Source organism: Lissotriton helveticus, chromosome 6 (assembly GCF_964261635.1).
Source record: "Lissotriton helveticus chromosome 6, aLisHel1.1, whole genome shotgun sequence".
Lineage (NCBI taxonomy): Eukaryota > Metazoa > Chordata > Amphibia > Caudata > Salamandridae > Lissotriton > Lissotriton helveticus.
The window spans coordinates 1,914,715,572-1,914,743,421 of NC_136067.1; the positions used below are offsets into that span (position 1 = coordinate 1,914,715,572).

The 27,850-nt window shown below is 47.9% G+C and overlaps 2 protein-coding genes across 2 annotated transcripts in view; one reads left to right on the forward strand and one right to left on the reverse strand.

Moving 5' to 3' along the window:
• Positions 1 to 27,850, forward strand: part of LOC144762933 (xanthine dehydrogenase/oxidase-like) — a 1,098,251-nt gene that overhangs the window by 944,861 nt on the left and 125,540 nt on the right. The gene's annotated exons all lie outside the window — the stretch shown is intronic.
• The window catches only part of LOC144761466 (uncharacterized), a 36,219-nt gene continuing 12,683 nt past the window's right edge, over positions 4,315 to 27,850 (reverse strand). Inside the window, exon 3 of the mRNA XM_078646818.1 lies at positions 4,315 to 4,526. Within this exon, the coding sequence (XP_078502944.1) occupies positions 4,315 to 4,526 (212 nt within the window). The remainder of the gene's footprint in view (positions 4,527 to 27,850) is intronic.

Below are 27,850 nucleotides of genomic sequence, written 5' to 3' on the forward strand. Positions count from 1 at the left end.
GAATATCCCCAGGCGTCAGACTGGATCCGGAAACTTTTGCGTAGCAGTACCCTTGCGCGTCGGTAGGCGTCGTCTGCGGCTCCACGTCCATCGTCGGCGTCGTGGGCGCCGTGATGACGTCGTCGGAGAACTTAGACGCCGCCTCCGCGTGCTGATGTCAGTTCTTCTTTTTTCCGCGCCAGCAAGCGCAGATCTGGAAAAAGCAGTAACCATAGTCAATTTTTGGCTAACTTTTGATCGCTTTTGATCATTTTTCGAAGTCTTTCGACTCCGATTGGTGCCGTAGGGATGCCCGGCTTTAAGCACTGCGAGGATTGCGACCGCCTGATGTCGGTGACGGATCCTCACCACCTGTGTTTAACGTGTCTAGGCGTCGATCACGATGACAAGGCCTGCTCCGACTGCCGGGCCCTCTCTTCGAAAGCCAGGCGGGAGAGGTCCCGCAGGCGACTCGAACTCCGGCAGACGGTCCCGCGACGCGAGAGGACGCCGTCGGGTGCTTCGGGTCCGGCGCCACCGACGCCTTCGGGCCCGGCGCCGCAGGTTCCCGCTCTCCCGACGGCGCCGGCGCCTTCGGGCCCGGCGCCATGGGGTCCAGTTGTCCCGGCGCCTTCGAGCCCGGCGCCGCGGGACGCCGCTAGACCTTCTTCGGGTTCTGGATCGTCGCCGGTGGACCTTACGACCTCCCCGGCGTCGGACCATCAGGTGTCGCCTCCGGCGCCGTCCTCGGGCGGCGCCGTCCCCAATGCCCCCTTCATTCCTGTTCCGGCGTCGGGACGGTCCCGATGGGCGCCGCTCCAGACGTCGTTTGGGGAGTTTCACTTCTATGAACAGGCCCCATTAGTTGAGAACCCTGAGTTTCAGGAGATGGGTGATGAAGAGGATTGGGAGGGGTCTGAGGACCCTCTGACCAGAGAGTGTCAGTCTCATAAGGACTGGGCAGGAGACCTTGGGGAGGCCAGTGGCCTGGACACCTCTCCAGACACTGGTTTTGTCTCCCCTCCTACCGTGGCTTCGGAGGAGGGGGCAACCTACAGTGTGGTGTTGATGAGGGCTGCCAAGGCCTTGGGCCTTGAGCTCCCCGTCGCGGCCGTGAGGACTAATCTCCTCACTGAGGTCCTTAAACCGCAGTCAAGCTCGGCCGAGCCTCTGCTGCCCTTTAATGAGGCCTTGACCGACGTTCTTCTGGGCACTTGGTCAAAGCCCGCTACGGGTTCGCCCGTAGATAGGAACGTGGCCAGACGCCACCGGGCGACCCATGTTTCCTGTCCACCCACCCTACCCCCGAGAGCCTGGTCATCCAGGCCTCTAATTCCCAGAGAAGTGGAGAAGTGTGGCTCAATGGTTAGAGCGGCAGACCCTGATGCAGAGGTCTAGCCCGGGACCAGGGTTCAATTCCCCGCCTCGGCGGGTCTTGGGCTCAAAAATTCCACGGACCTGATCATTCTCGCCTCAGGTGCCTATTCCAATCATGGAGTCCCACTCTGCAACTCTGGGCAATAGCTTGCTTAATCTCCACAACGGCCCCCACAACGCTAAGGATGCCTGGCCTCCACCTTGGGGGTGCCCAAGAGTGGGCACCTCACAGGGAAAGCCAGGATGGGTTCCACAGCGGTATTCGTACAAGCGCCTTGAGACCCTTGCGGGTGAGTAGTGCGCTATACAAGTATCAATTTACATTTACATTTACAGAACGCATTCCCGTCGGCACCGCCGGACAGGGAATCCAAGAGATACGAGCAGTACGGCAAAAAGATCTTCTCGTCCCTTAGTCTGGGACTGCGGTCTTCCAACACCGCATGCCTCTTGGGCCGCTACACCCACTCTCTGTGGGATACGGTCGCGGACGTGCTGCCAGAGTGTCCGTTGGAGGTACGGGCCAAACTCGGCCAAGCCCTAGTGGAGGGCCGGGATGCAGCCAAATATTCCATTTGGTGTGGGCTGGATACCACCGACTCACTGGGTAGAGCGATGGCAACGACGGTGGCGGTCAGAAGCCACGCCTGGTTGAGGTCCGCCAACTTTTTGGCCGATGTCCAGAACACATTGATGGACATGCTGTTCGATGGCCGTCGCCTCTTTGGCGACAAGGCAGACCATGCGCTCGAGCGCTTTAAGGACTCCAGGGCTACGGCCAAGTCCTTGGGCCTCTCGGCCCCGCGCCAGCAATCGGCTGCCTTTCATTCCTTTCGTGGCCACGGAAGGGGTGTACCCACAAGTGCTGGCAGCCACGCTCCGCTGGGTAATACCCAACGCGGTGGCGGCCGTGGAAACAGCCGTCCCAGCGGTCGGGGACAACGGCGAGGTCAGTCCACACCTTCCCCCGCAGAATCCGCCTCGAAACCCTCCTAGTCCGTGTTTTCAGGCCCATGTGACGCCAGTGGGGGGCAGGGCTCGCCATCACCACCTCCACTGGCGCACCGTCACTTCGGACAGGTGGGTGCTGCAGATCGTCCGAAGGGATACAGTAAAGGGGGTGGTGATGGACAGAGTATTCCGAATTAATGCAGAACACTCCTACCCAGTCAACAGATCAGGGCTTGATCCATCACCGTTTTTTAGCTCACTGCACCATCCCAGTTCAGAACCTGGCTATATGCAAATTAGTCTGTCCCTGGCCCAGTGCATCATGGGAACAGGGCAGACCAAACTACCAAGCCAATTCTTTCACTGGAAAGGAAACAAGCTTCCGGGGACCGGTTTCTGGCATTACAGCCGTCTTCGGCCCGGCTTGCTTGAATCCTGATGGTGCAGTGAGCAAGGGACTCGCATCCGATTATACCCTACCACGCTTATGGTGGCCAAAACGATACAGTAAAGGGGGTGGTGATGGACAGAGTATTCCGAATTAATGCAGAACACTCCTACCCAGTCAAGAGATCAGGGCTTGATCCATCACCGTTTATTAGCTCACTGCACCATCCCAGTTCAGAACCTGGCTATATGCAAATTAGTCTGTCCCTGGCCCAGTGCATCATGGGAACAGGGCAGACCAAACTACCAAGCCAATTCTTTCACTGGAAAGGAAACAAGCTTCCGGGGACCGGTTTCTGGCATTACAGCCGTCTTCGGCCCGGCTTGCTTGAATCCTGATGGTGCAGTGAGCAAGGGACTCGCATCCGAGTATACCCTACCACGCTTATGGTGGCCAAAACGATACAGTAAAGGGGGTGGTGATGGACAGAGTATTCCGAATTAATGCAGAACACTCCTACCCAGTCAACAGATCAGGGCTTGATCCATCACCGTTTTTTAGCTCACTGCACCATCCCAGTTCAGAACCTGGCTATATGCAAATTAGTCTGTGGTTGCGTACTAAGCCATCTTTCCTGCCCAAGGTTGTCACGGCCTTCCACATCGGGCAGTCTATCACCTTGCCAACCTTCTTCCCGCCACCGCATCCCTCTAAAGAGGAAGAGCGGCTCCACCGTCTGGACCCAAAACGTGCGCTCTCATTTTACTTGGATCGCACACGCCAGTTCCGGGTGGATGACCAACTCTTTGTTGGTTACGTGGGCGCGTAGAAGGGGAAAGCGGTGCACGAGAGGACCATCTCCCGATGGATCATCTTGTGTATCCAGGCATGCTACTCCTTGGCTAAAAAGGAGCCCCCTGTTGGATTACGGGCTCACTCTACCCGAGCCACGGCGACTACAACTGCCCTGGGCCGGGGAGTGCCCTTACAAGACATCTGTCAGGCAGCTACGTGGGCATCGCTGCACTCGTTTGCAAGACACTACTGCCTGGACAGCCAAGTCCGGAGGGATGGCTTCTTTGGCCGTTCTGTCCTCCAGGACTTTCTGGTGTGATTATTGGTTCGCAGACCCACCACCGGGGTTGGTATTGCTGGGGTATCTATTCTAAGGTAAGGAATCTAATACTAACGTGTCTCTTTCAGATGCACAAGTTACTACTTGTGTAACGATATATCTGTAAGAGACATTAGTTAGTATTAGATTCCTTACCGACCCACCCATCCTCCCCGTTCTGCGAACCGATATCTAGGGTTAAGGTTTACCCCTTTCAGGGCCCTAGTTTCAATGGCCACCGTGTTGGTTTTTTGACATGGCTCTGCGCTTCTGGCGCGGAAAAGCTGTGTCTAAGAACTGACGTCAGCACGCGGAGGCGGCGTCTAAGTACTCCTATGACGTCATCACGGCGCCCACGACGCCGACGACGGACGCGGAGCCGCAGACGACGCCTACCGTTGCGCAAGGGTACTACTACGCAAAAGTTTCTGGATCCAGTCTGACGCCTGGGGATATTCTAAGGTAAGGAATCTAATACTAACTAATGTCTCTTACAGATATATTGTTACACAAGTAGTAACTTGTGCGTTGTGTTCACAGTCTCGATGACATCAGGACTGCTGGTAAGTGACCCCTTGTTAAAGTTCTCGGGTTTCGGTTTGGGCTTAGTATTTGCAGTGTTGGCAGCATTTTTCTTCCTTTTGGCTGGTTGGACAGCTAATTTATAAGGTCTAGATGATTTACCGGCATTTCCCCGGGTGTTGGTAGGAGGCACACCTGTATTAAAGGAGCCAAGAGATGGTGAAGATAACAAGGGTGGATTCAGAGTGCTAGGGCCAGCTATTGCCGATGATATTTTTAATGTATCAGATATGTTGAGATCAGCTTGGCCCCCCAGCGACAGATGTGACTGTAGTACAGCAGGATCCAGGGACAGTCTTCTTTCTGTCAACTGAATCTCATGCGTAAGCAGTGACTCAGCCCTTACAATAAAGTCATCCAGAGTTCCGGCTACCCCTCTCCGCTTACTCATTGTATAACAGGGATAGATAGTTAACCCTAGTGTAGTGATTTAGTCCTCTAAACAACACTATACCATCAATTGCAACAGGGTACTCACGTTACCTTGCACCTCGATATTCCTCCCGTGTCCAGAGACCAAATGGGGTGGCCCAGCCTCATTCGACCTCTGACGGCATTGGACGGGCCCGCCCTTGGCCTGGGCATCGCCCGGGTGCCACCCGCGTGCGTCCCGTGGTGCGTGAGCTCTCTCGACCTTTTGAGCGCCTCCTGGTGCGTCCTATCTCCGTCGGCAGCGGTCGCGCTGCTTGGGCACATGGGGGATGTGGTCTTCTTCTCCCCTCGCCCCGTTGGCAGCGGTGATGTAGAGGCTGTTCTTTGCCCCCAAAGACCGGTGCGCTGCGGGAAAAAAACGTTCCCGGTGATTTCAATGAGCTATGGAAACGGTGGTGAAAGTATATATATATATATATATATATATATCCATCTCACAGTTCGCCCACCATGGAGAGGCCCTATATATACATATATATATATATATATATATATATACATATATATATATATATATATATATATATATATATATATATATATATATATGTTCATACAAATTGCCTGTGGCATGAGAGGCACACTGCAGGGCTCTCCACTCCGGGCTACAGCGTCTCAGCGCGCTTCCCCACGTGCAATGAGTAATTTGCCCGACGCGTTTCTGGGGGACTCCACCCCCGTCATCAGGGGCTTTTACCAAGTAATCCTCGGTGTGCTTCACTTAATTTATGGGCGTTTTTATTGCAAACAAATCCCTAGGCATGCATGTGACCAGATAGAATTATGGGATTTGTAGTCCATAGTGAGGGAGACACCTCGTTTGTCTTGGATCAATAAAATGTCAATTGAAAACCTTAAGTAGGCTTGCTTTTCGTGCTTTGGCGCGCTGATATACCATGACGAGTCCTGTGCTTCTTTACTTCCAAGTAGTTTGGTTGTGAAGCTTCATCCTGCCGCTCCTCGTTTCACAGCGGCAAGCGATGGTGCCCTCTCCGCGGCCAGGCAGCCGCGAGAAAATGTTCATACAAATTGCCTGTGGCATGAGAGGCACACTGCAGGGCTCTCCACTCCGGGCTACAGCGTCTCAGCGCGCTTCCCCACGTGCAATGAGTAATTTGCCCGACGCGTTTCTGGGGGACTCCACCCCCGTCATCAGGGGCTTTTACCAAGTAATCCTCGGTGTGCTTCACTTAATTTATGGGCGTTTTTATTGCAAACAAATCCCTAGGCATGCATGTGACCAGATAGAATTATGGGATTTGTAGTCCATAGTGAGGGAGACACCTCGTTTGTCTTGGATCAATAAAATGTCAATTGAAAACCTTAAGTAGGCTTGCTTTTCGTGCTTTGGCGCGCTGATATACCATGACGAGTCCTGTGCTTCTTTACTTCCAAGTAGTTTGGTTGTGAAGCTTCATCCTGCCGCTCCTCGTTTCACAGCGGCAAGCGATGGTGCCCTCTCCGCGGCCAGGCAGCCGCGAGAAAATGTTCATACAAATTGCCTGTGGCATGAGAGGCACACTGCAGGGCTCTCCACTCCGGGCTACAGCGTCTCAGCGCGCTTCCCCACGTGCAATGAGTAATTTGCCCGACGCGTTTCTGGGGGACTCCACCCCCGTCATCAGGGGCTTTTACCAAGTAATCCTCGGTGTGCTTCACTTAATTTATGGGCGTTTTTATTGCAAACAAATCCCTAGGCATGCATGTGACCAGATAGAATTATGGGATTTGTAGTCCATAGTGAGGGAGACACCTCGTTTGTCTTGGATCAATAAAATGTCAATTGAAAACCTTAAGTAGGCTTGCTTTTCGTGCTTTGGCGCGCTGATATACCATGACGAGTCCTGTGCTTCTTTACTTCTAAGTAGTTTGGTTGTGAAGCTTCATCCTGCCGCTCCTCGTTTCACAGCGGCAAGCGATGGTGCCCTCTCCGCGGCCAGGCAGCCACGAGAAAATGTTCAAACAAATTGCCTGTGGCATGAGAGGCACACTGCAGGGCTCTCCACTCCGGGCTACAGCGTCTCAGCGCGCTTCCCCACTTGCAATGAGTAATTTGCCCGACGCGTTTCTGGGGGACTCCACCCCCGTCATCAGGGGCTTTTACCAAGTAATCCTCGGTGTGCTTCACTTAATTTATGGGCGTTTTTATTGCAAACAAATCCCTAGGCATGCATGTGACCAGATAGAATTATGGGATTTGTAGTCCATAGTGAGGGAGACACCTCGTTTGTCTTGGATCAATAAAATGTCAATTGAAAACCTTAAGTAGGCTTGCTTTTCGTGCTTTGGCGCGCTGATATACCATGACGAGTCCTGTGCTTCTTTACTTCCAAGTAGTTTGGTTGTGAAGCTTCATCCTGCCGCTCCTCGTTTCACAGCGGCAAGCGATGGTGCCCTCTCCGCGGCCAGGCAGCCGCGAGAAAATGTTCATACAAATTGCCTGTGGCATGAGAGGCACACTGCAGGGCTCTCCACTCCGGGCTACAGCGTCTCAGCGCGCTTCCCCACGTGCAATGAGTAATTTGCCCGACGCGTTTCTGGGGGACTCCACCCCCCGTCATCAGGGGCTTTTACCAAGTAATCCTCGGTGTGCTTCACTTAATTTATGGGCGTTTTTATTGCAAACAAATCCCTAGGCATGCATGTGACCAGATAGAATTATGGGATTTGTAGTCCATAGTGAGGGAGACACCTCGTTTGTCTTGGATCAATAAAATGTCAATTGAAAACCTTAAGTAGGCTTGCTTTTCGTGCTTTGGCGCGCTGATATACCATGACAAGTCCTGTGCTTCTTTACTTCCAAGTAGTTTGGTTGTGAAGCTTCATCCTGCCGCTCCTTGTTTCACAGCGGCAAGCGATGGTGCCCTCTCCGCGGCCAGGCAGCCGCGAGAAAATGTTCATACAAATTGCCTGTGGCATGAGAGGCACACTGCAGGGCTCTCCACTCCGGGCTACAGCGTCTCAGCGCGCTTCCCCACGTGCAATGAGTAATTTGCCCGACGCGTTTCTGGGGGACTCCACCCCCGTCATCAGGGGCTTTTACCAAGTAATCCTCGGTGTGCTTCACTTAATTTATGGGCGTTTTTATTGCAAACAAATCCCTAGGCATGCATGTGACCAGATAGAATTATGGGATTTGTAGTCCATAGTGAGGGAGACACCTCGTTTGTCTTGGATCAATAAAATGTCAATTGAAAACCTTAAGTAGGCTTGCTTTTCGTGCTTTGGCGCGCTGATATACCATGACGAGTCCTGTGCTTCTTTACTTCCAAGTAGTTTGGTTGTGAAGCTTCATCCTGCCGCTCCTCGTTTCACAGCGGCAAGCGATGGTGCCCTCTCCGCGGCCAGGCAGCCGCGAGAAACTGTTCATACAAATTGCCTGTGGCATGAGAGGCACACTGCAGGGCTCTCCACTCCGGGCTACAGCGTCTCAGCGTGCTTCCCCACGTGCAATGAGTAATTTGCCCGACGCGTTTCTGGGGGACTCCACCCCCGTCATCAGGGGCTTTTACCAAGTAATCCTCTGTGTGCTTCACTTAATTTATGGGCGTTTTTATTGCAAACAAATCCCTAGGCATGCCTGTGACCAGATAGAATTATGGGATTTGTAGTCCATAGTGAGGGAGACACCTCGTTTGTCTTGGATCAATAAAATGTCAATTGAAAACCTTAAGTAGGCTTGCTTTTCGTGCTTTGGCGCGCTGATATACCATGACGAGTCCTGTGCTTCTTTACTTCCAAGTAGTTTGGTTGTGAAGCTTCATCCTGCCGCTCCTCGTTTCACAGCGGCAAGCGATGGTGCCCTCTCCGCGGCCAGGCAGCCACGAGAAAATGTTCATACAAATTGCCTGTGGCATGAGAGGCACACTGCAGGGCTCTCCACTCCGGGCTACAGCGTCTCAGCGCGCTTCCCCACGTGCAATGAGTAATTTGCCCGACGCGTTTCTGGGGGACTCCACCCCCGTCATCAGGGGCTTTTACCAAGTAATCCTCGGTGTGCTTCACTTAATTTATGGGCGTTTTTATTGCAAACAAATCCCTAGGCATGCATGTGACCAGATAGAATTATGGGATTTGTAGTCCATAGTGAGGGAGACACCTCGTTTGTCTTGGATCAATAAAATGTCAATTGAAAACCTTAAGTAGGCTTTCTTTTCGTGCTTTGGCGCGCTGATATACCATGACGAGTCCTGTGCTTCTTTACTTCCAAGTAGTTTGGTTGTGAAGCTTCATCCTGCCGCTCCTCGTTTCACAGCGGCAAGCGATGGTGCCCTCTCCGCGGCCAGGCAGCCGCGAGAAAATGTTCATACAAATTGCCTGTGGCATGAGAGGCACACTGCAGGGCTCTCCACTCCGGGCTACAGCGTCTCAGCGCGCTTCCCCACGTGCAATGAGTAATTTGCCCGACGCGTTTCTGGGGGACTCCACCCCCGTCATCAGGGGCTTTTACCAAGTAATCCTCGGTGTGCTTCACTTAATTTATGGGCGTTTTTATTGCAAACAAATCCCTAGGGCACCATCGCTTGCCGCTGTGAAACGAGGAGCGGCAGGATGAAGCTTCACAACCAAACTACTTGGAAGTAAAGAAGCACAGGACTCGTCATGGTATATCAGCGCGCCAAAGCACGAAAAGCAAGCCTACTTAAGGTTTTCAATTGACATTTTATTGATCCAAGACAAACGAGGTGTTTCCCTCACTATGGACTACAAATCCCATAATTCTATCTGGTCACATGCATGCCTAGGGATTTGTTTGCAATAAAAACGCCCATAAATTAAGTGAAGCACACCGAGGATTACTTGGTAAAAGCCCCTGATGACGGGGGTGGAGTCCCCCAGAAACGCGTCGGGCAAATTACTCATTGCACGTGGGGAAGCGCGCTGAGACGCTGTAGCCCGGAGTGGAGAGCCCTGCAGTGTGCCTCTCATGCCACAGGCAATTTGTATGAACATTTTCTCGCGGCTGCCTGGCCGCGGAGAGGGCACCATCGCTTGCCGCTGTGAAACGAGGAGCGGCAGGATGAAGCTTCACAACCAAACTACTTGGAAGTAAAGAAGCACAGGACTCGTCATGGTATATCAGCGCGCCAAAGCACGAAAAGCAAGCCTACTTAAGGTTTTCAATTGACATTTTATTGATCCAAGACAAACGAGGTGTTTCCCTCACTATGGACTACAAATCCCATAATTCTATCTGGTCACATGCATGCCTAGGGATTTGTTTGCAATATAAACGCCCATAAATTAAGTGAAGCACACCGAGGATTACTTGGTAAAAGCCCCTGATGACGGGGGTGGAGTCCCCCAGAAACGCGTCGGGCAAATTACTCATTGCACGTGGGGAAGCGCGCTGAGACGCTGTAGCCCAGAGTGGAGAGCCCTGCAGTGTGCCTCTCATGCCACAGGCAATTTGTATGAACATTTTCTCGCGGCTGCCTGGCCGCGGAGAGGGCACCATCGCTTGCCGCTGTGAAACGAGGAGCGGCAGGATGAAGCTTCACAACCAAACTACTTGGAAGTAAAGAAGCACAGGACTCGTCATGGTATATCAGCGCGCCAAAGCACGAAAAGCAAGCCTACTTAAGGTTTTCAATTGACATTGTATTGATCCAAGACAAACGAGGTGTTTCCCTCACTATGGACTACAAATCCCATAATTCTATCTGGTCACATGCATGCCTAGGGATTTGTTTGCAATATAAACGCCCATAAATTAAGTGAAGCACACCGAGGATTACTTGGTAAAAGCCCCTGATGACGGGGGTGGAGTCCCCCAGAAACGCGTCGGGCAAATTACTCATTGCACGTGGGGAAGCGCGCTGAGACGCTGTAGCCCAGAGTGGAGAGCCCTGCAGTGTGCCTCTCATGCCACAGGCAATTTGTATGAACATTTTCTCGCGGCTGCCTGGCCGCGGAGAGGGCACCATCGCTTGCCGCTGTGAAACGAGGAGCGGCAGGATGAAGCTTCACAACCAAACTACTTGGAAGTAAAGAAGCACAGGACTCGTCATGGTATATCAGCGCGCCAAAGCACGAAAAGCAAGCCTACTTAAGGTTTTCAATTGACATTTTATTGATCCAAGACAAACGAGGTGTTTCCCTCACTATGGACTACAAATCCCATAATTCTATCTGGTCACATGCATGCCTAGGGATTTGTTTACAATAAAAACGCCCATAAATTAAGTGAAGCACACCGAGGATTACTTGGTAAAAGCCCCTGATGACGGGGGTGGAGTCCCCCAGAAACGCGTCGGGCAAATTACTCATTGCACGTGGGGAAGCGCGCTGAGACGCTGTAGCCCGGAGTGGAGAGCCCTGCAGTGTGCCTCTCATGCCACAGGCAATTTGTATGAACATTTTCTCGCGGCTGCCTGGCCGCGGAGAGGGCACCATCGCTTGCCGCTGTGAAACGAGGAGCGGCAGGATGAAGCTTCACAACCAAACTACTTGGAAGTAAAGAAGCACAGGACTCGTCATGGTATATCAGCGCGCCAAAGCACGAAAAGCAAGCCTACTTAAGGTTTTCAATTGACATTTTATTGATCCAAGACAAACGAGGTGTTTCCCTCACTATGGACTACAAATCCCATAATTCTATCTGGTCACATGCATGCCTAGGGATTTGTTTGCAATAAAAACGCCCATAAATTAAGTGAAGCACACCGAGGATTACTTGGTAAAAGCCCCTGATGACGGGGGTGGAGTCCCCCAGAAATGCGTCGGGCAAATTACTCATTGCACGTGGGGAAGCGCGCTGAGACGCTGTAGCCCGGAGTGGAGAGCCCTGCAGTGTGCTTCTCATGCCACAGGCAATTTGTATGAACATTTTCTCGCGGCTGCCTGGCCGCGGAGAGGGCACCATCGCTTGCCGCTGTGAAACGAGGAGCGGCAGGATGAAGCTTCACAACCAAACTACTTGGAAGTAAAGAAGCACAGGACTCGTCATGGTATATCAGCGCGCCAAAGCACGAAAAGCAAGCCTACTTAAGGTTTTCAATTGACATTTTATTGATCCAAGACAAACGAGGTGTTTCCCTCACTATGGACTACAAATCCCATAATTCTATCTGGTCACATGCATGCCTAGGGATTTGTTTGCAATAAAAACGCCCATAAATGAAGTGAAGCACACCGAGGATTACTTGGTAAAAGCCCCTGATGACGGGGGTGGAGTCCCCCAGAAACGCGTCGGGCAAATTACTCATTGCACGTGGGGAAGCGCGCTGAGACGCTGTAGCCCGGAGTGGAGAGCCCTGCAGTGTGCCTCTCATGCCACAGGCAATTTGTATGAACATTTTCTCGCGGCTGCCTGGCCGCGGAGAGGGCACCATCGCTTGCCGCTGTGAAACGAGGAGCGGCAGGATGAAGCTTCACAACCAAACTACTTGGAAGTAAAGAAGCACAGGACTCGTCATGGTATATCAGCGCGCCAAAGCATGAAAAGCAAGCCTACTTAAGGTTTTCAATTGACATTTTATTGATCCAAGACAAACGAGGTGTTTCCCTCACTATGGACTACAAATCCCATAATTCTATCTGGTCACATGCATGCCTAGGGATTTGTTTGCAATAAAAACGCCCATAAATTAAGTGAAGCACACCGAGGATTACTTGGTAAAAGCCCCTGATGACGGGGGTGGAGTCCCGCAGAAACGCGTCGGGCAAATTACTCATTGCACGTGGGGAAGCGCGCTGAGACGCTGTAGCCCGGAGTGGAGAGCCCTGCAGTGTGCCTCTCATGCCACAGGCAATTTGTATGAACATTTTCTCGCGGCTGCCTGGCCGCGGAGAGGGCACCATCGCTTGCCGCTGTGAAACGAGGAGCGGCAGGATGAAGCTTCACAACCAAACTACTTGGAAGTAAAGAAGCACAGGACTCGTCATGGTATATCAGCGCGCCAAAGCACGAAAAGCAAGCCTACTTAAGGTTTTCAATTGACATTTTATTGATCCAAGACAAACGAGGTGTTTCCCTCACTATGGACTACAAATCCCATAATTCTATCTGGTCACATGCATGCCTAGGGATTTCTTTGCAATATAAACGCCCATAAATTAAGTGAAGCACACCGAGGATTACTTGGTAAAAGCCCCTGATGACGGGGGTGGAGTCCCCCAGAAACGCGTCGGGCAAATTACTCATTGCAAGTGGGGAAGCGCGCTGAGACGCTGTAGCCCGGAGTGGAGAGCCCTGCAGTGTGCCTCTCATGCCACAGGCAATTTGTATGAACATTTTCTCGCGGCTGCCTGGCCGCGGAGAGGGCACCATCGCTTGCCGCTGTGAAACGAGGAGCGGCAGGATGAAGCTTCACAACCAAACTACTTGGAAGTAAAGAAGCACAGGACTCGTCATGGTATATCAGCGCGCCAAAGCACGAAAAGCAAGCCTACTTAAGGTTTTCAATTGACATTTTATTGATCCAAGACAAACGAGGTGTTTCCCTCACTATGGACTACAAATCCCATAATTCTATCTGGTCACATGCATGCCTAGGGATTTGTTTACAATAAAAACGCCCATAAATTAAGTGAAGCACACCGAGGATTACTTGGTAAAAGCCCCTGATGACGGGGGTGGAGTCCCCCAGAAACGCGTCGGGCAAATTACTCATTGCACGTGGTGAAGCGCGCTGAGACGCTGTAGCCCGGAGTGGAGAGCCCTGCAGTGTGCCTCTCATGCCACAGGCAATTTGTATGAACATTTTCTCGCGGCTGCCTGGCCGCGGAGAGGGCACCATCGCTTGCCGCTGTGAAACGAGGAGCGGCAGGATGAAGCTTCACAACCAAACTACTTGGAAGTAAAGAAGCACAGGACTCGTCATGGTATATCAGCGCGCCAAAGCACGAAAAGCAAGCCTACTTAAGGTTTTCAATTGACATTTTATTGATCCAAGACAAACGAGGTGTTTCCCTCACTATGGACTACAAATCCCATAATTCTATCTGGTCACATGCATGCCTAGGGATTTGTTTGCAATAAAAACGCCCATAAATTAAGTGAAGCACACCGAGGATTACTTGGTAAAAGCCCCTGATGACGGGGGTGGAGTCCCCCAGAAATGCGTCGGGCAAATTACTCATTGCACGTGGGGAAGCGCGCTGAGACGCTGTAGCCCGGAGTGGAGAGCCCTGCAGTGTGCTTCTCATGCCACAGGCAATTTGTATGAACATTTTCTCGCGGCTGCCTGGCCGCGGAGAGGGCACCATCGCTTGCCGCTGTGAAACGAGGAGCGGCAGGATGAAGCTTCACAACCAAACTACTTGGAAGTAAAGAAGCACAGGACTCGTCATGGTATATCAGCGCGCCAAAGCACGAAAAGCAAGCCTACTTAAGGTTTTCAATTGACATTTTATTGATCCAAGACAAACGAGGTGTTTCCCTCACTATGGACTACAAATCCCATAATTCTATCTGGTCACATGCATGCCTAGGGATTTGTTTGCAATAAAAACGCCCATAAATGAAGTGAAGCACACCGAGGATTACTTGGTAAAAGCCCCTGATGACGGGGGTGGAGTCCCCCAGAAACGCGTCGGGCAAATTACTCATTGCACGTGGGGAAGCGCGCTGAGACGCTGTAGCCCGGAGTGGAGAGCCCTGCAGTGTGCCTCTCATGCCACAGGCAATTTGTATGAACATTTTCTCGCGGCTGCCTGGCCGCGGAGAGGGCACCATCGCTTGCCGCTGTGAAACGAGGAGCGGCAGGATGAAGCTTCACAACCAAACTACTTGGAAGTAAAGAAGCACAGGACTCGTCATGGTATATCAGCGCGCCAAAGCATGAAAAGCAAGCCTACTTAAGGTTTTCAATTGACATTTTATTGATCCAAGACAAACGAGGTGTTTCCCTCACTATGGACTACAAATCCCATAATTCTATCTGGTCACATGCATGCCTAGGGATTTGTTTGCAATAAAAACGCCCATAAATTAAGTGAAGCACACCGAGGATTACTTGGTAAAAGCCCCTGATGACGGGGGTGGAGTCCCGCAGAAACGCGTCGGGCAAATTACTCATTGCACGTGGGGAAGCGCGCTGAGACGCTGTAGCCCGGAGTGGAGAGCCCTGCAGTGTGCCTCTCATGCCACAGGCAATTTGTATGAACATTTTCTCGCGGCTGCCTGGCCGCGGAGAGGGCACCATCGCTTGCCGCTGTGAAACGAGGAGCGGCAGGATGAAGCTTCACAACCAAACTACTTGGAAGTAAAGAAGCACAGGACTCGTCATGGTATATCAGCGCGCCAAAGCACGAAAAGCAAGCCTACTTAAGGTTTTCAATTGACATTTTATTGATCCAAGACAAACGAGGTGTTTCCCTCACTATGGACTACAAATCCCATAATTCTATCTGGTCACATGCATGCCTAGGGATTTCTTTGCAATAAAAACGCCCATAAATTAAGTGAAGCACACCGAGGATTACTTGGTAAAAGCCCCTGATGACGGGGGTGGAGTCCCCCAGAAACGCGTCGGGCAAATTACTCATTGCAAGTGGGGAAGCGCGCTGAGACGCTGTAGCCCGGAGTGGAGAGCCCTGCAGTGTGCCTCTCATGCCACAGGCAATTTGTATGAACATTTTCTCGCGGCTGCCTGGCCGCGGAGAGGGCACCATCGCTTGCCGCTGTGAAACGAGGATCGGCAGGATGAAGCTTCACAACCAAACTACTTAGAAGTAAAGAAGCACAGGACTCGTCATGGTATATCAGCGCGCCAAAGCACGAAAAGCAAGCCTACTTAAGGTTTTCAATTGACATTTTATTGATCCAAGACAAACGAGGTGTCTCCCTCACTATGGACTACAAATCCCATAATTCTATCTGGTCACATGCATGCCTAGGGATTTGTTTGCAATAAAAACGCCCATAAATTAAGTGAAGCACACCGAGGATTACTTGGTAAAAGCCCCTGATGACGGGGGTGGAGTCCCCCAGAAACGCGTCGGGCAAATTACTCATTGCACGTGGTGAAGCGCGCTGAGACGCTGTAGCCCGGAGTGGAGAGCCCTGCAGTGTGCCTCTCATGCCACAGGCAATTTGTATGAACATATATATATATATATATATATATATATATATATATATATATATATATATCGGAATAATCCGCTGCCGCTACTGCTGTTTTCGGTGCTTCAATGTCAAGAAAGAAGGAGCACGGACCACAGTTCTGCACTTTTAATTCTTCTTTATTTTCTTAGGGTAAGTCAGCCATTACGCATTTCAACTCCGTAGAGCCTTGATCACATGGTGCGCTTAGAGATCACATGACTGTTTAAATACCATTTTGTGTGTTTTTTTCTTTTTTTCCTTTTCTTGCACCGTGAATGGTTAAAGTGACAGTGCTCAAAACTCTTGTGTTATATATATATATATATATATATATATATAGATGCTTCGATCAGTATGCAATTATTTACGTATTGGTGTAAATACCTGGGCCTATGTAGTTACCCCATTCTTTGTCTATGCATGTTTCAAACCATAGATAACTAGTTGTCCCTCTTGGTTTTCAGTCAATTGTGCAAAATAGTGCTAACAGTACATCTATTTACTAAATATATCAATATAAATATTCTGATTTATATATAAACAATAACTCATTTAATCTTAAAAAGTTTTGTTGTTGTTATCTATAGATTTTGACATTTCTAAAATCCATAAGTAGAGACAAAATCGAATAGGATTTGATCTATTGAACGTAAATACCAAGTCGATCCCGCTATCCTACTACTTAACTCTTTTGACTGTTGCACTGTTTAGCTAGATGTTAACTTATCTCATCTAAATCTATCTGCTGTAAACAACTTTGTGAGTGGGACTTGAGACTTAACTTAGTTCCTCTCTTAGTTTTATCTTACATAGAATCCATGATCTATCTATTTGAGCATCTGACCCGACCAGCATTGTTGTGCAAATTAGTGCAAAGTGTGCAAATCATCCAAAACAAAACTTTATTGACAAAAGCCTCTGTCAATTAGATATTTTAAAATATCTACAAACATTAAAAAAAAAGACACATCTAGATATGGTTAATATCCTGTATGCCTTATTGTGTGAGGTTCCAGTTTTTGCTGCTAACTAACAGTTTTGTAGTCCAGATGTGTTACTAGATAAATTTCATTAAAAGGAATATATATATATATATATATATATATATATATATATATATATATATATATATATATATATATATATATATAATTTAATAGATTGGAAATTCAGAAACATATTTCAACATTAATTAGAATAATTATTAATCTAATGAAGTATATTCTAATAATTTAACTACACTAAAATATATTTTTGGAAACACTTCCCACCATATTTCCCTACAAATGCAACAACCTGCAAATAAATAATTATATATATAATTCTTTAAATATATTAGCAAACCCCAAAAATAAAATGTTTAAAAATAATTAAAAATAAATAACTTTGAAATATTAACATAGAAAACTAAAACTAACAAAACATTACAAAAAAATCCAAAGCTGATATTGTAATCAAAGATTTTACACAAGGCAATAGTATATTTTTGCAGAAACAAAAAAGCACTGTATTCTTACCTGCTATATTATGTCCCATGGTTTTCTAATGCAAGAGATCACAGTCAGAGGGCTGCTCCTCAAATACATTTGCTGCAGCTCAAGTAGATTTTGAATGGCAGCAAAATCAACTGGTATTGCCGCGCTCTCTAGTGCAGTTCGTGCTGACTTTTCAGCTCTGCTCACACTACTGATGCTAAATTTCAGAGCGAGCAGCGCAATGTGCAGATTGAAACTCCGCAAATTTCTCCCACCCATAGTGTTTCACGTGCTTCTACCTGGGCAAACTGGTCTTCAATACTAAAGCAGCTTTACTGCCTATGGTAGTGACCCCTTTCCATTTGGGGCAATCTATTACCCTTCCCACCTTATTCCTTTCCCCATCCTTCCAGGGAAGAGAAGAGATTACCCCAATTGAACTCTCGGAGATCAGGTCTGATCACCAGGTATGTAGACATCAAAACAGGCAAGACAGTCCAGAATAGGACCTTGTGACCATGGATCAACCCAGCCATATGCAAATCAGTCCTGACCGTGCACCCAATGGGAACCGTCCAGCCCAAACTGCCAGGCCAGGTCCACCCAGGACTGGAAACAAGCATCCTAGGACCGGTCTTGGGGTTTTGCCCTTCATAAGCCAGGATGAAAGCTTGACAGCACATATAATTCACCCAAGGGCTTATGGAAAGTGGGTAAACGGACAGTAGTGTGAAAACCCTACTGCTGATCCTGGCTGCATCTATTTTTACCTGCCTGCCAAGTAACAGTAACTGACACTCTGAATATGTGCCTTTCCCCCGCAGCAGCCATAGACCCAAAAGAAAACATAATTCAGCCCTGATGCACCATTTTCTTGCTCATTTTCTTGCTGTAGGTGAGAAGCCATGCCAGCAACGATGCACCTTCATCTTCTTGAGATCGGACACTGATTTTGTGTAGTGCAGCGTATTAAGTTATTTTAAGTGCATTGTGTACCCATAAATGTGCAAAATACAAGCAATACAGATTAGTAAACTGGGTGACAGTTTTCCAGTCGTAACATGAGGTACTTAGCTCATTCATGGCAGACAAAGCAGTTGGCATTAGTGGCAGGCTTTTGGTTTCTGTCTATTCAAGAGAAGCATTCATGTTTTTATTTCATGAGCTATGAATGACATTTATTCAGGAAAGGTAAATCTACCTCAGTGACTGAGTCACCCATAGCGAGCAAATGAAAATACGCGCGCAGCCCCTTGAAGTCCTGGGTTCCATTTATTCAGTGATGGGGCGGAGCAGGAAGTAGATTAACAAGACCCTCTTAAGTGTGTTTCTTAAGACGCACTTCTAGAAAAAGCAACTTGGATTTTCATAGCGTTGTTCACTTTCATTTTGATGAGCCTGATAACAAAAATGAAACACTTATTTAATGCGTGCGTTCACTTTAAACTTAAGCATATGTCATCAAGGCAGGGTTGTGTATCGTACAGGGGAAAGTACTTTAGTTTATGAAGGAATGCCAATCACGCTGTAACTGCTTTGGGTAAATATGGTTTTCAGAATGAGGCATACATGCATAGATTGTATTATGTGCCATGAATAAACCGTGTTAAAATTCAATAATTTGGACTATACTTCTCGAGTGCAGCTACACTTTCCATGAAACCAACCCTGACGGCAGAAATGAACCTCAATGCCACTAGCATTTAATAAGCTGATCGCTCATCACATGTTTAGAATCAGACATATAAAAAGGCTGATGCTAATTCCCCTTGTGTAGCCGTAAAAAACTCGTGTTTATCTTTGATTTCCAGAGTGAAGTGCCCTCCTGCCGGCCCGAGGTGCCTAATGCTGCTTAGCTTTAAAACAAGAGGCACAGCTGTACTCTGCATTCAGGGCAGAAAGTGAAGAGGGGACATTGCGCCGCAAAATGCTCTGGGTCTTGCTGCGTCTGCACTGTATTTCACAGCTCTTGTGGCGCATGTGCATTTTGTTTTTATGACTGTTATTATGGAAGGCACTCGAGTCCTGCAGACCCCCTCGGAATGTGTTACGGACCCCTGGGGGTCCACGGACCACAGTTTGGGAAACGCTGATCTAGTGAATTACAATGTGTTAAGCTCTTGTCAAGAAGGAACCACCCGAAGGAACATGTGCTCACTCTACCAGAGAGAAGCCTTCAATGTCAAACTTGACAGGAGAGTCCCTATGGTTGAAATGTGTCATGCATTGGCATGAGAGTCCCTCCACACCTTTGCTAAGCATTATTGCTTGAATACAGAAGTGAGATTGTAGCAGGGATTCCGTTCTCCTACAGAACTGTGCATAGAGACCTGGGACCTCAGTGAATTAGGGTGTGCCAAAACTCACCTCAGTACCCAAAATCCCCTTACCGAGCTAGCTACAGTGTCTCATTGGTCATTACAAACTCCCAATGTTTAGACAAACCAGAACATGAACTTAGAATACCTCAGGTAACGTGGAACACATGAACACTCTTTCGTTATATAATCATTTCAAACAAGAACGTGGAGTAAAAGAGGACACATGAACATTTGAAATATTTATTTACTAATGTAGTGTTCTCAAACGCAGTATCTTAGATAATATTAGCAAACATATTATAAGAAGCAAAGTTATCAGCATAGTTACTAGTCCATAAAAGGCAAAAGGTGACAACATGCTAAAATGTTGAAAATGAATAAGGGTTAACAACACTTAATTCTCACCCTCCCTAACTAGCATATTATATTATTATCTAAGAAGGTCTCTTTGGGTTTTAGCAGGGCGGCCCCATACCTCAAGACCTCAGTGGCAGAGGATCACATCATCTTCCACCAGCTCTCTGCATGCGAACCGCATCAAGTGTGTATCGTGTGCTCTAAGCAAAGCAATATAAAACGCGCCTAAAGCCAGATTTTGGCAGCAGCTGCATTTATGTTATGTCTAGGAAGGTGCGAAGATCAGACCTCACAACAATACTGTGTCGAGTTATCCTTGAGGCTTCAGCACTCACTGTACAGACATAGTTTACCAAGCAAAGCTGATATCAGAGAAATAACATATTATTCTCATGTAAATCACAACGCTCTTCTAGGCTGAAAGCTAAAACAACAATTATGTGTCCTGTGCAGAAGCAGCAAAAAGGTAAAATGGCGTTTGAACATTTAATAAGCTCGTGCTAACTTAACACGATATATAGGTAAGCAGTAACTATATGACATCCCCCTATGATCCGAGCACGGATAAGATAATATAAGATAAGAGAAGGCAAGGGGCACATCATGAAAGCAAAGTTCAAGAACGATGAGCAATGTCAAAATTTAATAATGGCGGAAAATGTTTTCATAAGTCAATTAAAAAAATTCCAACTTGCCAATCCATTGTTCACTTTGACTCAAGTCAATAGGTCTGGGTGGTGAAAAATGTATGCACAATTTGCCCAAAAAAAAATCACGTCAGTATAAAACGGGTTGTCATCAAAAACCTGGAAAGCCTTTAGGACAAGACTGAATATGCAAAATATGCAGCAACAGCCTCCAACAAGAAGTCACTGTCATCATCCGAAAACAGTTCAGCCATCCAATTTAATAGTGGGAAAGAACATACGTGCTCTTCCAGTACCGGAGCCTCTATCACCATCAGAGGACAACTCGGTGGGTTCCCAATAAAGCTCTGTGCCAAGAAATCTTGCGCTGCTGCGAGTATGTTCCAATGACCCATTAGTCCATGCATCGCTGCCAAGGCCATAATCCTTTCGCCAGAACAAACCAACTCGTGAGTAACTAAGGGACTCATCAGATGATTAAAATCGACGTCAGGAGACACCGTCTTGCAGAGACACAAATCAAGGGCCCAGTCAAAATCGCAGCTCAGGCAATGAAACACAGGCTGGACACATGTGAAATAGGAAAATCGAAACGATAATCCATATGCCGCGCTTAAGGTCGCAAGCAGCAGCGTGCCATAGTATTCAAGCATCCTGTTGCGAAACAGTGCCAGGTGGGGCTGTGCGGCGTGTAACACAGGATGGGCATCCATTTTTAATAAAACAAAATATCACCAGAACGCCTGCAGCAAGTGCCAGCAAAAACCGGGAATCCACCAAACAGACTTGAAAATATAGAATGAAAAAAAGCAGGAATGACCCCAAATATTTTTTCAAAGGAAGTCACGAGACCACTGCTAACTATCTTAAAAAAGTGAGCAAGCCCAGAAGTGGAGGACGCGTTAAAGATTGAATGAATCAGCTCGCTGAAATGCAATGGCAAATCAGTATTTAAAAGAGCCTGCACTTCTGTGCGGGTGTTAGCTATGTGAAGTACAAATGTTTCACGAGCCGAACTCAAGGCCACTTCTTTTTGGGACAAAAGGGCTCTTATTCTACTCATACCATTGAACTCTGCCGTCAAGGTTGGGATGCGCGGCCAGATGGAAACATCCCCGTTCCCATGCGGGGTGGGTATAGAACATTTTTGCAGCACACCACACGTTCTGATACAGTCACCACATAAGCAACACCTCTAATTAACCCACAACAATCTTCATTATTTAAAAGTAAATAACTGCCATTTGCCAGTAATGTAAAAGTGGGGACGATTGCGGGAACTGGAGTTCCTTTCAAAACACAGGCTAAATTTGGCCGGTCCTGGTTACAAGAACCGTGCAATTGAATGTGTCTACACATTAAAGAGTGATCTGGTGTCTCTGTACACTCCTCCCCTTTTAGATAAACTTCTTTCCCGTCTTTCAGGCATCTGTAAGTAAATGGAAGGGACCACGCCTCATGGAGAAACGAACTACCCAATGGTTCATATCTGCCTATCGCAATATATATATTTTTTTTTTGTAAAACAGTTTTATTGCAGAGGATAATGCAAGTTATACAACATACGTGCAGGATTGTTAGCGGTATCTCAAGTAATTTCGCTACGTCTAGATTCTATGTACACAGCCTTATAACCCACATCCCGGAGGTCGGGTGGCGTATAATCATGTAGCACGCAGCTTTAGTCTCTTGGTACAGATGGTCTCAGTGATCCACCGCTCTCTGCTTTTAACTTTTTCTAAACCTTCTGTTCCCCATCGTCGTGTATGGGTGCGTGAACCCTCCTCAACATCTGTATTAGTTTATTTCCTCCCTCCCCCCCTTCCCCCTGGTGTCTGTGCCTATATGCGATGGTCATAAATTTAGTTAAGTTGGTGGTTCCAGGATCATGAAGTCAATCATTAGGTGTGTGTGTCTGGTGGCAGTGTTGGGACTAGAACCGCCTCCCCCGGGGTCCCTGGGTTTACTATGTCCTCTTCTTCGCCACTCTCCACTGCACTGTCCCTAAGAGCCTGGACTAGAATCTCCCATGCTAGCGCCGCTTCTTGAGCTTTCTCATCTGCTTTACGCCTGGCGAGCTGGTATCTAAGCGTGCTCTCTGCTGCAGCCCATTTCAGAAATTCGTTCAACCATTTTTGATGTGTCGGTGCTGTCTTAGACTTCCAACCCTTGGTGAGCTCCCTCTTTGCAATAATTAGACCCATGTCTATAAATTTACTCGACAGTTTGGTTTTGCGTGTGTGTGGAAACCAGTGTAAAAGGACGACCGCGCTGTCATATTGCAGGATTCTATCTGAAACCTCGTTCAGGGTGTCCCCCACCCCTGCCCAGTATTCTTGTAGCTGTGGACAGTCCCTGAGCATGTGTATGAAGTCAGCACCTAATAGTGCACATCTGGGGCACGCTGCATCCTCTGCGCCAAAGTATTGTGCTATTTTATATGGAGTGAGGTAGGCCCTATGAAGAATGTAAAGATGTATTAATTGGAAGCGGGCGTTTCTGGTGCTTTTCCTAGCTCTCTGAACCAAGTGGGACCATGTTGTGTCTGGGATTTCTCTTTGGAGATCAGTCTCCCACTGTATTTTGAGGCGTGTTAGTGGTGGCATGTTTTCCGTACTCATTCTGGAGTAGAGACACGTAACCGCCTTGAACGTCCCTGCTATCATCATCGTGTATTGGCATGCCAGTGACGTTTTAGGTTCAATCAGTCCCTCCCCCCAATGTGCCTGAATAGACCCCACTACCGCTGCGTGCAGTAAATAGTCTCCTCGTGGGAAATCGTATTGCTCTTGTAGTGTCTGGTACGGTGTCAGCACCCCATCGGTATATAGGTCTCCCACCATCTGTAGGCCCGCCTCCTCCCACACCCGGAGGTTCGACCAATCTCCTCCATGCGGGAGCGCCGTTATCATTCCTATTGGGATCTCTGGCGCATACGGGTGACCAGGACCGGCACGCTTTTGCATGCGGTTCCAGCATAGTCGCAGCGTCCTTTCTTCTTGGGTCAACCCTCTGATTATTAATTTCTGCTGTAGGGCTATATACGCCAACACATGGCGGGGGGTACCCACGTCTCTCTCTTGGTCAGGCCCTCTGTACACTCTTGCCACCTCCTGCGTGAAGAATTGCAGTTGTGCAGCCAGGTAATAGAGCTCGAAGTCTGGGACCGCTAGTCCTCCCCGATCCTTCGGGCGCATTAGAGTCGCCAACGCTATTAGCCGCCTGCCTGCTCCCCATAGGAAGGACACTATGCTAGACTTCAGGCGCTTGAACATTTCCCCTGCTATCCATACTGGGAGGGTCCTAAAAAAGTACAATAATCGCGGCAGGGCTATCATTTTAAGGAGGGATACTCGGCCCGTCAGGGACAGGGGGAGGGTAGCCCAGAAGGACATGTTGCCTTTCAACGCTCTAATACATCGACCGATATTCCCGTCTAATAGGTCGGCGGGTTCGTGGTAGATGTAAACCCCGAGATAGTGCAGACAATCAGGTTCCCATCGCATGGTGAGGGTGTCGGTGGACACTTCTCCGCCTTCCGAAGCGGGAAGAGGCAAGTTTTTGTCCAGTTCACTTTCAAGCCTGAGATTTCTCCGAATCTCACTAGTAGTTCCTCCGCACCCTTAACCGCCTCGTCGGCATCATCTAAGAATAGCAGAAGATCGTCTGCGTATAGCGATATAAAGTGGTGGATCCCTCCAGCTTCTAGTCCGTTGTAAGCATCACCTCATCTAGCCAGCGTCGCAAATGGCTCCATCGCCAGAGCAAATAATAGGGGAGAAAGTGCACACCCCTGCCTAGTGCCCCTGCTCACCTCGTAGCGATCCGATATTAAAGCTCCCACTCTCACCCTAGCGCCTGCCGAGGCATAAAGCACTTTGGTCCATTGTATATAACCCTCTCCTAGACCAAAACACTGCATCACTTTATAGAGGTAGTCCCATTCCAGGCTATCGAAAGCCTTTTCTATGTCGACCGACAGCACCATAGGGGCTCTGGCGGTCGGCGGAGGGTCCGCTATTAGTCTAAGCAGCCTGCGAATGTTGTGGGACGTGTTTCTAGTAGGGATGAAGCCCGATTGGTCTCTATGAATCAGACCCTGCATATGGGCTATCAGTCTGCCTATCGCAATATATCGCATATATTTAGTAAATTTGTACAAAGCAAAAGGTAACGTGATTAACCCGTGGATAAGCCACGTCGCAGCAGTGGCTTCTGCCACAGAGAACGGTAAAGACTCTAATTTCTCAATGTGTAACATGGAAAAAGATGCATCACGCATTGAAAGCATGCGCTGTTTGTCAGTCAAATTAACCCCTTCAGTGCTATGACAAAGCCAGCTCGTCATGGGCGTTACCTGCGCTACGCGGATGACGAGCTGGCTTTGTCATAAACAAGCCATTTTTTAAATTTCAGCGCACAGCGGGAAAACGCGGTAGCGCGGTAGGGGTTAAAAGGGGCAAAGAGGGAGGACACGTTAATGCCAAGGCACCTTACCAGCCTTAAGCGTCTGCAGGGTCCATGCAAATTGCATAATGGAACGCAATTGATTTTGACCATGGTATAAAACAGACACTTCATCTTGCACAATATCAACAACAGAAGACACAATATTATTTAACGTGTAAATGCGGGAAGAAAGCATGTTAATACTGTTATCTACAACTGCAAACACTTTTTCTAAATTAGCTTGATCAATAGCTCTAAGGCATGTAGCCGCCTGAATTTGTGACGTCTTCCAGATTTCATTGTAAATCGCATATATCCATCTTTTCGATCTACCACTAGCCGGGCCTTTTATGAAATCATTTAAGTCCACATCATCAGTTAGTTTGGATAGATGCAGTTTAACCGCAGCCAAGGTAGAATGTTTCAGCCAGTTCTGACATAATTTGCCTACTGAATAAGTGGTGAAAGAATGGTCAGTTTCAAAACGTGGATCAGGTCTGACTTGTGTAAATCCATCAGCCAAACCTAGAAAACAACGTTGACATGAATCAGAAATCCTGTGCCAAACCAGCCAACCTTTTGGGTCCACACTGGATATGTTAAAGGATGAATATTGCAATAGAGCTTGCAATTCCCTAATGGAAAACTGAGTATTATTACTCCAGCCAGAATATTCTTCTAAATCAGGGACGGTAGGTGTATTCAATTTTTTAGAAGTAGCCAACCCAAAGCATGTCGTTTGCGAAATGGTTGCATTCAAAAACAACATATGATTTGGGATGAGACATGCACGGTGCAAAGCCTCAGTGCCTTGTACCTGCCAGCTTTTAGAACCCCAAACTGATTTAATGTCAATAGTTTCCTTCCACAACTCGTAGCCGCCAACAGCCAGCTGATCAAGAAAGGACTTTGAGTACAATAACTTAGTATCGGTAAGTCTAACCTTGGACATGGACTTCCCTGTCATTTTGAAATAAAAAGAAGTGGGATTGGACTTATTAAAGTCAGTAAAATAAGTGTACTTTTTAAAAAAAAGTACTCGAACTGCCTTGTGAAGGAGCCGGGCAATGCTCCCACTGTGTATAATTTACAATACTCCTTCTGGAACTAGTTTTATGTAAGTAATGATTGCCAAAATGTTGGAAACAAAACAAATCACCATAATTAGCAGATTCTAAGTATAAATCCTCAGCATCAAAGGCAGCATAATATTTCAAATCAGAAAACAAAGCTTCTACTGCCTGAACATCCCAATCATCAGAACGTATGTTTTGTTTTACTACATCCCCCATGTTAACTCTGAGCACATTAGGGACATCAGCAACCTCAGTAGGGCCATGGATTTGAAATTTAACGGCATCCCACACAATCCCATCAAGGACAGGCCAAGCAGTGATGTTAACAAAAGTTAAGTCTCTTTTCAGTCTGTGTGCTGAATGCGATGAGGAAAGGGGGGCCAAAGTTCCATTTAGATGTCGAATGCATGTTCTCTCCTCGACATAGTGTCCATTGACGATTCGAAAGAAATAAAACACATAACCAATTAACATAGAAAGGTAAATTGAAAAAAGTACCAGCCAAATATATGTCCAATGGGGAATTAAAAAATGTTTCTTAAATAAACTGGCATATTTCGCAAAACGTGAGGGCTTTTTTGAGTCATGTGAAACAGTGTCAAAAGAAGATCTGGATTCTGTGGCCAAACGTGTCTGCAAATCAGGCATCGATAAGTCAGTAGGGTAAGTGTAATTAAGTTCATCAACGTTATCACCAGGCAAAGTACTTAATAAAGGACTGGAAATCGCAGGCCACCCGGAGGGCCACCTCTGGTTCAGGATTAGAAGCAGTGGCCAAAACAGAATGTCTCACAATCAAAGGACAGGAGACTGCCAGTGTCATAATAAGAAGAATCGGCCACTCTGTGTATCTTGACATTGTCAATTGAAATAAACCTGTTTTCCTTACGACCTGGAAGTGGTGGTAAAATGACTGTTCTTGTGCCCTTCACGCCAAGCACAGGAACTGGAGCTCGATAGGAAGGACCAAATTCTTTCTTGTTATCGATCTTCTCTCGAACCAGTTCTCCAACTCGGGGTAGCCAGCCAACTACCGGGATCTGCAACGCATCATCCGATGTGGAGGGCAAATGTTCCTTTGCAAGACTGTCTCTGGTCTTTTGTAGATCCTATAAAACATTGCAATGTTCATCTACGTCAAAGGTTGTGGCTTGGGCCACGCAGTCTAGACCGTCAAGGTCCGGGACAAACATCTTGATACCAAAGAGCATTTCGTATGGGGTCCGCCCACCCAGAGACCTTCTAGGGATATTATTAAGAGCACGCTGCACGCCATTGAGATGGGCCAACCAGTTTCTGCCAGTGCCTATAACTCGGGCTGTCAAAGATTGCTTTAAGTCACGGTTCATTCGCTCCACTACACTATTACCCTCAGGTCTGTATGGAGACGAAAACTTGACTTGGACCCCCAATGACATCATAGCATCCTTATACGCCTTAGAGGCGAAAGCAGGACCCTGATCCGAATGGAAGGTGCCACAGGCAAAAATTCCTTACAAAGACACGCAAATCTTTTATGACAGTCCGTGAATCAGCGCTGCGATGGGGCCATACCCAAACAAAGCGTGTGCATGAATCAACTGCTACTAAGATGTACTTATACGCAGTATCAGAAGAAAAGGGACCGCAGTGATCTAAATAAACGCATC